Consider the following 12,110-nt stretch of genomic DNA (forward strand, 5'->3'; position numbering starts at 1 on the left):
TTGATGTTCATTTCTTTCAGACTGTGTGGAAATTCTAACACATTGCTGTGCATCTGTGTTTGCAACAGGATGAACAGGAAGATGTTGAGCAGCTTGTACAAGCAGAAATGAAAAAACAAATAGACATATTTCAATTAAAAGAAGCAGATATGTTGGATCAGATAGTAAATGTAAGTAGTCCTCAGTTTTTATCTTGTTCTCTTTACCTAGATGAAAAAAAATCTCTGCTCAGACACAGTTATGTGTATATTTTGCATGCTTGCTAGGACAGAGATATCCCCTTAACTCATTTCCTCCAGTACAGATCTTCTCAGTGTGTACCTTTAACTCCCAGTGGGTGTGGCTTGAGCCTTTGAAAAATTAAGTTATCACCTTACAGTTCTAACAAATACTCATTGACAGAGGCCATATATCAACACAGTTATGTTTACCAACATGTATGCTTCAAGATAAAATATTCTGATATCTTGTACATAGCATGGTTTTGGAATTATTTATGCAAATATAAACAAGTAATATCCGACATCTAGAGGAGCAGTAGGAGGTAACTGCAGAAACGCCTGGAGGCATCACTCGGCTGTAATGAGTTAAGCACCTTTAGCGTGTTGCTTCTATCCTTTATTAAGTGCAGTGGGGTGAATGTAATGAATGTGAACAGAATGCTGTCGCATCAGCGAGTCCGTGATACTGCAGAGGAGACTTCTAACCAGAATTGCTCCACACAAGTGGCAACATGAACTGGGTGAATAACATCACAGATTGTCCTTTACAAATTGTCCTTAACTTTGTCATGCCTTGGGTCATTCTCATTGTGTTTCTGCATTAGTAAAAAAGTACAATCCATTCCTCAAGGGTCAGAGAAGTGAAGGAACGCTGGACAATCACTAATAAAATCTGTGAAAAGTTTACTTAATAAAACGGTGAATGATTTTTTTCTCACATGTAAATAGATACAGACTTCCATCAGAACTAGCCATACACCACTCGAGGCACATTTAAATAAATATTCTAATGTGTTACATCACGTCATATAACATCCAATCAAATAGCATCATAATCTAGCACTAAAATGGTAATAAATAAGAGTAAATGCCATTAAATAAAAGCTGGCAATAGCTGATTGTATAAAAAGGACAATTTAAATACATCATGTAAGAATTACAACCAGTCTTAACAAGCTTAAACATTAGCAGCATGAAGTTTTAAAATTGTCAGTACGGAGATAGAATCATGTAACCTGTTAGTGTTATTGCATTTAGTTTTAATTGCAGTATGACTTCTTTAAATTCCTCCTTTGATTCCCATTCACCTCTCTGGTTCCTTGAAATCCTGTCTAGGATACCAAAGTTAATCTTTTTAAACTAGAATACTGCAGTTCAAGTCTGCACAATGTATTATTGTTTTTCTTTATATTCATAAACCGATTTTCCACATGTTTGTTCAGTCTTCCCTGTATAAAATGATGGAGAGGCTGAACAAAGAGAATTATACACTAACCAAGATGTTCCACAGTTACTGTCTTTCAAGGTGACAATAGGGGTAGATATTATTTTCTAAATGTATGTGTGATTGCTGCAACATATTCTCGCACCAATTACAGTTATGACACTTTCTTTTGCCTTTCCATGACTTGCTGTGAAGATCAGTTTTCCCTGCTGTTACAAAATTGCCACTTTCTATATACAAAATGTAGTTGGTCATCCAATATTTCCAACATTTTCAGGTTACATTTAAAAATATTCCAATTACTATATACAATAAATACCTTAGAATTGTAATTAAAACCGAGCACAAGTACCCTTTCAAAATTACTACTTTCAGATCCTTTTTCTTTGTTCTTATTATTTTCTTCATAGAACTGCTCCCTTTGAGTGGTTTATATAGTATTTCATTTACTTGGAGATCAGTTTATTTCAAAAGTTCTCTTTCATAAAATTCAGTGACATGAAAAAAAAACTTTTTAAATAAAAAAATAAACAAATAAAACAACCACATTTTGAAAGAAAGTTATAAATGCACTTGGGGGAAAATAGAATCAATCATGAAGGAATAAACAATGTTAATATTTATTCAATCATTAATTCTAATTTAAAAAATCTTATTGAAGATATGCTAAAACCAGTAAAACAATTGGGTAAGTTTTGCTTTTCATTTGAAAATAGGTTAGCAGTTATTAAGATGATTATACTTCTGAAAATTATTTTCTTATTTTAATCAACATCATTAATCCCAGAGAAGAAACTAATTTTAGAAAATGGAAAACATATTAATTTCATTTGTATTATAATCCAGAAAACCTAGAATTTCACATAAAAGTCACCTTATACCATGGGAATATGGTGGAAGTAATTTCCCTGATTTAGAGTCTTATTCTTTAGTAGTTTTGTCCAGTATGATTATATTATGGTTAGATCCATTGTACTGTAACCATTGGAAAAAACATACAATAAATACTAATTAATAACATATTTGGTGATAATGCATTAACCAAACTTGAAACTTATAATAATGTATTTTTATGGTTACTAAAATTATCTTTTGAGGGGAAGCCTGTCAACAGTCTAAAATCGTCATAAGTTAAGTAAACTTTTAAAATATTTAAAAATTCCATTTCAGAGAAACAAATCCTCAGTAAATGGAGATTCATTATCTTTCTCTTAGCACAATCTTCTGATTTTGCAGATGGTTTTATTTAGAAAAATATGAACATACTTAATAATCTTAATCTGTTACCCCTTTGGATTTAAAAAATGGTAATGCAGGTAAGCCTTATGAAATGCTTTCTTTAATAAGATCTACATTATATGGTTATCTGATTTCTTTAGGTAAACAAGAAAACCCTATACCTAAGTCATCCGGGAATATAACATGTACTTTAATTGCCAATACTTCCCACAAAGGAAATCTTTCTAAAGTTATAAAATGACTTAATTTAATAAAAAATAATTGTGCTAAACATTATTGGAAATTTTTAGAATGTAATACTTTTAATTAATTAGAAATAATGAAATCACAAACCTAATGTTGAAATCAATTGGACAGACGTAGTTTATACAGAAAATTTTATATGTGGAAATATATAGAAAATTGATATCACTCCTCATAAGTTATCAAAATGTAAGATGACAGCAACTTCAAATTGTTGGAGATGTAATCAAGAGACTAAAGTAGGTTGGCTGTATATATTTTTGTAGATTGAAAAAAGGTTTCTGTTTTCTTGCAGGGAGTTAATAATTTGTTTAAAACTTTATGGAGTAATGGTTGTAATTTAAAGATGGTTACATTACTTGAAAATGTTTATGTTCCTGATTTTGGACCAGTCACGTACTATTCAATGTTAAATATTGCTAGAAAGATAGTCACAAAAAGTGGAGATCTAGTTTTATACAAGTCAGTTGCTGCTTTGTGTGAAAAAGAAAAGGCAGCATTGAGACTGAGATCTGGAAAAGTATTGTGAATTTTGGTCATTGGTAGAAATTACAAACTTTAGTTACCAAATGTGAACAAACTCTTGAACTTTAATAGACAGTTTAGTTATCGTGTTTACTTTTCTTTTTGTTTGAAATGTATAACTTTTATATATTTTTGCAAAAATGTGTTCTTTTAAAGTTTTATAAAAAATATTTGGTAAAAAAAGATGAAATTCTTAATTCTACTCTTTACAAACAGATATTAATTGGCCCTCTTGCAGTTGAAGTCCTGAAAAAAAATTGATGAAAAAGGAAAATTAATCCAGGGAGTGGCCCTGATTTTTCAACCCCTTCTTCTCTAAGTTCAGTAAGAGCTGTCTTTCCAACTCAAGATCTTTTTACAAAAAATGCTTTAGGCAAACAGAATTTCAAAAAGCAATGACAAGGAGGCTTTAAAAAGGAAGGAGAAGCTTCCCAGTGACAAGGACAGTCCAACATGTCTGAATGACTATCCACCCCTTCTGCACCCTTTTCTTTTCACATCCTGGCAATCCTTTAACTCTTTCCCAAAGTCTTACTCTTCATTGTCCACTGTGACATCAGATTGCCTCAGGCAGATGAGTATTGACAATTATTTAGCAAGAATAAAGATGGGAGTGGGAGTTCATTCCTCCTTTTCAGTAGATTCCCCCATACCCAAAACAATTTTTACTGTTCCTCAGTCATACAGCATATGTCAGATAACCATAGACCACGGTAAAACAGGGAAATTATTTTATAGAAGAATTTTTCTGGTGCCAAAGAAAGTGGGAACTAAGTGTCCTAAACTTCATTTCTCAACCTTTATGTCAGAGTTCAAAATGCTGTCCCTTCAATCGTTTACTCTTCATGCTGCTTCTCAGTTTTCTGGTAACTTTAGATCTGAAGTGGTTAACTTCATTTGGTCTACAACCTGTGGGTATCGGATCAGTCCTTGGATCCGAGCCGGCAGCTTTACCTAGCTAAAGATCCAAGCTCCTAGCTCCTCCCCTACCCATAATCCCGTGCTACACATCCCCCATCCTCAGATCTAGTTTGCCGCGGCTTATAGCAGCTTCTAGAGATGAGCTCTTAGGCGTGGGTGAGAGATTTCCAGTTATATAAAAACTTTTAAAATCGTTTTTCAAAATATTTTCTTTGGTGTGTGTGTGTATTGTTTAGCCCCCATTACCAACTTGTATACTTAGTTTAATTTTTTTGTGGTAATTTTTCTTCAAATTTGTTTTCAACCCTCCCCCTAGTGCGTGTGTGTGTAGTGTGATGGCTGAAAGGCCTAAAGCCATTTTTTCTAAATGCACTGAGTGTGATCATAAGCTGTCCTGAGCCAATGGCCACACTCAGTGCATTATTTGCCTGGGGATGGCCCATTTATCCACGAGCTGCCAGGTATGTGCGGCTTTCAACCCCCGGGATATTAGGGATAGGAGGAACAAGCTAATCCAGGCGGGATTGTTGCCCCCGGATTCTTCTTCCTCCTCTCCCTCTAAGGCACCGGTCACGGCTGCGGCTTCCATGCATTCCGATCCCCCTCCCTTGTTGAGGACTGAAACTCCCCCTGTTTCTCAGGGTGAGGGGGACTCTTCTTCCTCTTCTAAAGAGAAGAGGAGAGATAAGGACCGGCACAGGCATAAAAGGCGGGCTGAGTCTCATCCCTCAGCCCCGCCAGCTAAGGTACCTAGTCCGGCTAAGAGGGCCTCTGTTTCTCCTCATTCTCGGCTCCGTTCTCCTTGCTTTTCCCCGGAGCCGGAAGAGGAGTACAGTTCTCCCTCGAGGTCCTCGAGGCGACCCTCCAGGCCCGCCTCGGCGACCTCCTTCAGATCCACCAGAAGCTTGACCGACGCTGATTTGGATGGATGATGCGTCATTTCCTGCAGGCTCAAATGCAGATGGGGGTGCTCGGCCCCTTTCTTTACCCCGATCGCACCTTCTCTGACCCGGTATCGGATTTCAGAGTCTTCGGATCCGTGCCGTTTTGGACCCGGGGGGGATCCATCGGCGCCGACAGTCTTGGTTGCCGGCGCCGACTATACCTCGAGTGTGTCGGATCCTAGCTCGGGGCGGCGTTGGATCCGTGGGGAACTGTGTCTTGGCACCATTTAGGTCACAGCACACTTCCCTCTCGGGTCCGACCGCTTCGGCTCCGCGCCGATCCTGCATCGGAATTGAGGGGCTGCTCTGAGCCAGGGAGAGCGGTTCGCCTCGGCGTTTGATGTAGTGGAGAGGGTGCTGTCGAGGACTTCCAGATCCCCGGTCTGGGCTGCGGATCCATCCGTCACCCCTGCGCATTTGGGCCTGTCCTCCATCATCCGGCCACAGGGACAGCCTGCATTGGTGCTCCAGCTGGTTCCCTTAGAGGAACAAGACCCTGTGGGTGAGCCCTCGTCGGATAGTCCCACCGAGGAGGTTCCTCAGCGGAATTGCAAAGGAGGCACCTGGACTCCCCTGAGTCCCTCACAGAGGACACAGATTTGGAGGAAGGGGAAGGTTCCCCAGGGTCACCCCCTGAGGATGTCTCCTTTGGAGACATCATGGAAATGTTGCGGATCAGAGGAGGGTGGTCTGCCCAAAACCTTCCTCGGGCGAGTCTGTGTTTCTGGATGCATTCAATGCAGGCCCATCTACTTCTTGGGTGTCCCCGGCTGAGCCCTGGTGGACTTAATTACCACCAGGGCTTGGAAGGAGCCGGACACCATGGAGCCAATTCCCAGAAGGCTAGACAAGATACTTAGTCCACCTTCTGATAGGCTGGCTTAGTCTAAAGGTTCTCCAGTGGATGCCATGGTGGTGGCAGCTGCCACCAAGAAGGAACTAGTGCAGGAGAGTTCCTTGGCCCACCCTCCAGATAAGGAATCTCAAACGTTGTACCGCATTGGAAAGCGGATGTTTGCTTCAGCTACCTTCTTTGTGAGGGCGCTGAACTATATGGCACACATTATCGGACTCCAGCGAGACTTGATTAAGGAATACGCTGGAGCCCCCCCGGAGTCCATGGCGGCTGAGGACAAACGCACCTTCTCGACTCGCATGGCCACTCTGAAATCTATTACTAACACATCTATGTGGCTACTCTCTCATGCCACGGAGGGAGCAGCTAGAGCCAGCGGAGCAGGCATTGCTCTGCGGCGCCATGCCTGGCTCCGCCTTTGCGATTTTGCGGAACCCATCAAGGCGTCCTTCGTGAACGCGCCCATTGACGGTTCTACGCTCTGTGGCAAGACCGTCTGCGACATGCTGGTCCAAAGCGAGAAAGACGGGAAGATGCTGTCTGCCGTCAGGATCTGCTTCTCTAATCCCCAACGGTCTTTCTCGAGGAACCAGAGGAGACAAAAAAAGATGTGGTTCCGGAAATCACAGCAGTCTCGTCCCGCTTCGGACCCCTCGTCCTTCAGAGGCAGAGGAGGACAAGGTGGACGCGGGCCCAGAGGCAGAGGGGGGGGCCGAGGAATCTCAGGTCCCTAGAACCTTTCTCGGAGAGGCCCGCGCAACAGCCCCGAGGGCTTACCCGACTGTCCTTCTCTGGAGGCAGTCGGGGGGCGTCTGTCGGAGCACCTCCAAACTTGGGAGTCCATTACTATGGACCGGTGGGTGCTTCGAATTATTTCCAGTGGTTATTCTATTCCCTTTCTGAGTCTTCTCCCTCCTATGAAACGCCTCCCCAATGTCCCACCTGATCAAAGGGAGGTGGCAGCTTCGGAAATTTTGAAGCTATTAGGAAAAAGAGCCATCCAACACGTCCCCCCAGGCCAGTCCAGATTGTAAAATTATTGCAGGTTCTTTTTAGTGCCAAAAAAGACGGGGGAACTGAGGCCTATACTAGACCTGTCATCTCTAAACCTGTTCATTCCCAAAGAGAAATTCCGGATGTTCACTCTGCAATCTATTCACCTCTTCCTATGGGAGAACGACTGGATGTGCTCCATAGACCTCAAGGATGCGTACTACCACATTCTGATGGACAGACGATCCAGGAGGTTCCTCCGCTTTCGGCTGGGAGCCAGTCACTATCAATTCAGGGCTCTTCCATTCGGCCTCACCTCAGCCCACAGTGTGTTCACCAAGGTCATGGCGGTGGTCGCAGCCCACCTGAGACTTCAGGGCATTCGGGTCTTTCCGTACCTGGACGACTGGCTCCTCACCGGCTCCACCAGGCATCAGCTCTGCTTGGCCAGGGATTATACCTTGGCTCTTACTCAGCGTCTAGTTATTACTGTGAACCTTCAGAAATCGTTCCTTCATCCTGTGCAGGTTCTGGAATTTATAGGAGCCAAGATAGATACACGCCACTCCAAGGCCTTTCTAACAACAGACAGGTTGCGCAGTTTGTCTCTTCATGTTTTGGCAATTCTCCAGTCCCCAGCCCCACCTGCGGAATTAGTCCTGAGAGCTTTGGGCTGGATGGCGGCAGCCATTGGTCTGTCGCCCTTTGCGCGGCTGCGCATGAGAATTCTTCAATGGACTCTTCAGGTCCAGTGGTCACTTTTGCTGCATCCCTTGAACACCGATTCCCTTGAGCAGAGTTTGGGACTCCCTTCTCTGGTGGCTGCATTCAAATCAGAAACGTTGTCTGCCTCAGCCCAACCCCGGACCAGGGGCTTTCCCCTGGGGGGCATGGGGAAGTGGATGGCCCCAAGCAGAAGGAGTGGGTGAAATCCACTTCAACAAAGCCTTTGGGCTTACTTTTAGGTTAGCTATTATTTGTTACCTTAAATTGTACCTAACTATATGTTTAAACCTGTACCAAGTTAGGTTTAATCCTAAGGATGTACTGACATTGAATGCTTTTATAGCAAGTACGTGTTGTGTTTAGTTGGAGAGACAAGCGGACAGCTTGGCGAGCTGCGCACATTTAGTGCCGCAGTCCTGTTATGTTACGTTCTGTTTGACCAACGAACACTTAGCAGTTGACTTATTTTTATTTTTATATGGATTTTCCTACTCCTTGGGTTATTCTTAGTTTATTCTTTTTACCGCTAGTAGGTCCACACTTGACATGGACCATTTAGCGGGTTGGTAGGGTTGTTCATGGAAAGAGAAGGTTAGTGTTGCTTTAAAATTTATTCAGTAAAAAGCCCGCGCTTTAATGTTTTAAATTGCTACTATGATGGTGTAAATCATTTGTACTGAGGAAGCTTGAGCTGCGTCTCGGGCGAAAACGCTGCAACTTTTTTAACAATTAAACTTGCGTTAAAGGGATTTTTTACGTGGTTTCTGGCTTTGTTTACACACTCGACTGATGGACTGGCTGCAATAGGAAGGTTTTGCTGCTTTAATTCGCAATTTTAGCCTTTTATTTGCTGGCGTTTGGACTTGCTACTTTTGTGCTTCAGAATTTCAAAAAGCAATGACAAGGAGGCTTTAAAAAGGAAGGAGAAGCTTCCCAGTGACAAGGACAGTCCAACATGTCTGAATGACTATCCACTCCTTCTGCACCCTTTTCTTTTCACGTCCTGGCAATCCTTTAACTCTTTCCCAAAGTCTTACTCTTCATTGTCCACTGTGACATCAGATTGCCTCAGGCAGATGAGTATTGACAATTATTTAGCAAGAATAAAGATGGGAGTGGGAGTTCATTCCTCCTTTTCAGTAGATTCCCCCATACCCAAAACAATTTTTACTGTTCCCTCCAGTCATACAGCATATGTCAGATAACCATAGACCACGGTAAAACAGGGAAATTATTTTATAGAAGAATTTTTCTGGTGCCAAAGAAAGTGGGAACTAAGTGTCCTAAACTTCATTTCTCAACCTTTATGTCAGAGTTCAAAATGCTGTCCCTTCAATCCCGTTTACTCTTCATGCTGCTTCTCAGTTTTCTGGTAACTTTAGATCTGAAGTGGTTAACTTCATTTGGTCTACAACCTGTGGGTATCGGATCCGTCCTTGGATCCGAGCCGGCAGCTTTACCTAGCTAAAGATCCAAGCTCCTAGCTCCTCCCCTACCCATAATCCCGTGCTACACATCCCCCATCCTCAGATCTAGTTTGCCGCGGCTTATAGCAGCTTCTAGAGATGAGCTCTTAGGCGTGGGTGAGAGATTTCCAGTTATATAAAAACTTTTAAAATCGTTTTTCAAAATATTTTCTTTGGTGTGTGTGTGTATTGTTTAGCCCCCATTACCAACTTGTATACTTAGTTTAATTTTGTTGTGGTAATTTTTCTTCAAATTTGTTTTCAACCCTCCCCCTAGTGCGTGTGTGTGTAGTGTGATGGCTGAAAGGCCTAAAGCCATTTTTTCTAAATGCACTGAGTGTGATCATAAGCTGTCCTGAGCCAATGGCCACACTCAGTGCATTATTTGCCTGGGGATGGCCCATTTATCCACGAGCTGCCAGGTATGTGCGGCTTTCAACCCCCGGGATATTAGGGATAGGAGGAACAAGCTAATCCAGGCGGGATTGTTGCCCCAGTTCTTCTTCCTCCTCTCCCTCTAAGGCACCGGTCACGGCTGCGGCTTCCATGCATTCCGATCCCCCTCCCTTGTTGAGGACTGAAACTCCCTCTGTTTCTCAGGGTGAGGGGGACTCTTCTTCCTCTTCTAAAGAGAAGAGGAGAGATAAGGACCGGCACAGGCATAAAAGGCGGGCTGAGTCTCATCCCTCAGCCCCGCCAGCTAAGGTACCTAGTCCGGCTAAGAGGGCCTCTGTTTCTCCTCATTCTCGGCTCCATTCTCCTTGCTTTTCCCCGGAGCCGGAAGAGGAGTACAGTTCTCCCTCGAGGTCCTCGAGGCGACCCTCCAGGCCCGCCTCGGCGACCTCCTTCAGATCCACCAGAAGCTTGACCGACTCTGATTTGGATGGATGATGCGTCATTTCCTGCAGGCTCAAATGCAGATGGGGGTGCTCGGCCCCTTTCTTTACCCCGATCGCACCTTCTCTGACCCGGTATCGGATTTCAGAGTCTTCGGATCCGTGCCGTTTTGGACCCGGGGGGGATCCATCGGCGCCGACAGTCTTGGTTACTTCGACGCCGACTATACCCTCGAGTGTGTCGGATCCTAGCTCTCGGGGCCGAGCGTTGGATCCGTGGGGGGAACTGTGTCTTCGGCACCATTTAGGTCACAGCACACTTCCCTCTCGGGTCCGACCGCTTCGGCTCCGACGCCGATCCCTGCATCGGAATTGAGGGGGCTGCTCTCGGAGCCAGGGGAGAGCGGTTCGCCCTCGGCGTTTGATGTAGTGGAGAGGGTGCTGTCGAGGACTTCCAGATCCCCGGTCTGGGCTGCGGATCCATCCGTCACCCCTGCACATTTGGGCCTGTCCTCCATCATCCGGCCACAGGGACAGCCTGCATTGGTGCTCCAGCTGGTTCCCTTAGAGGAACAAGACCCTGTGGGTGAGCCCTCGTCGGATAGTCCCACCGAGGAGGTTCCTCACAAACGGAATTGCAAAAGGAGGCACCTGGACTCCCCTGAGTCCCTCACAGAGGACACAGATTTGGAGGAAGGGGAAGGTTCCCCAGGGTCACCCCCTGAGGATGTCTCCTTTGGAGACATCATGGAAATGTTGCGGATCAGAGGAGGGTGGTCTGCCCAAAAACCTTCCTCGGACGAGTCTGTGTTTCTGGATGCATTCAATGCAGGCCCATCTACTTCTTGGGTGTGTCCCCCCCGGCTGAGCCCCTGGTGGACTTAATTACCACCAGGGCTTGGAAGGAGCCGGACACCATGGAGCCAATTCCCAGAAGGCTAGACAAGATACTTAGTCCACCTTCTGATAGGCTGGCTTAGTCTAAAGGTTCTCCAGTGGATGCCATGGTGGTGGCAGCTGCCACCAAGAAGGAACTAGTGCAGGAGAGTTCCTTGGCCCACCCTCCAGATAAGGAATCTCAAACGTTGTACCGCATTGGAAAGCGGATGTTTGCTTCAGCTACCTTCTTTGTGAGGGCGCTGAACTATATGGCACACATTATCGGACTCCAGCGAGACTTGATTAAGGAATACGCTGGAGCCCCCCCGGAGTCCATGGCGGCTGAGGACAAATGCACCTTCTCGACTCGCATGGCCACTCTGAAATCTATTACTAACACATCTATGTGGCTACTCTCTCATGCCACGGAGGGAGCAGCTAGAGCCAGCGGAGCAGGCATTGCTCTGCGGCGCCATGCCTGGCTCCGCCTTTGCGATTTTGCGGAACCCATCAAGGCGTCCTTCGTGAACGCGCCCATTGACGGTTCTACGCTCTGTGGCAAGACCGTCTGCGACATGCTGGTCCAAAGCGAGAAAGACGGGAAGATGCTGTCTGCCGTCAGGATCTGCTTCTCTAATCCCCAACGGTCTTTCTCGAGGAACCAGAGGAGACAAAAAAAGATGTGGTTCCGGAAATCACAGCAGTCTCGTCCCGCTTCGGACCCCTCGTCCTTCAGAGGCAGAGGAGGACAAGGTGGACGCGGGCCCAGAGGCAGAGGGGGGGGCCGAGGAATCTCAGGTCCCTAGAACCTTTCTCGGAGAGGCCCGCGCAACAGCCCCGAGGGCTTACCCGACTGTCCTTCTCTGGAGGCAGTCGGGCGTCTGTCGGAGCACCTCCAAACTTGGGAGTCCATTACTATGGACCGGTGGGTGCTTCGAATTATTTCCAGTGGTTATTCTATTCCCTTTCTGAGTCTTCTCCCTCCTATGAAACGCCTCCCCAATGTCCCACCTGATCAAAGGGAGGTGGCAGCTTC

The 12,110-nt window shown here is 45.0% G+C and overlaps 1 protein-coding gene across 6 annotated transcripts in view; it reads left to right on the top strand.

The window, feature by feature from the left end:
• The window catches only part of CCHR12.PART0H20orf96 (chromosome chr12.part0 C20orf96 homolog), a 599,743-nt gene that overhangs the window by 335,105 nt on the left and 252,528 nt on the right, over positions 1–12,110 (top strand). For all 6 annotated transcript variants that reach the window (XM_044090313.1, XM_044090315.1, XM_044090317.1 and 3 more), the window contains one exon: positions 69–170. In XM_044090313.1, coding sequence (XP_043946248.1) covers positions 69–170 — 102 coding nt within the window. The remainder of the gene's footprint in view (positions 1–68; positions 171–12,110) is intronic.

This window comes from Protopterus annectens, chromosome 12.part0 (assembly GCF_019279795.1).
Source record: "Protopterus annectens isolate FY-2018-M chromosome 12.part0, PAN1.0, whole genome shotgun sequence".
Taxonomy (NCBI): Eukaryota; Metazoa; Chordata; order Ceratodontiformes; family Protopteridae; genus Protopterus; species Protopterus annectens.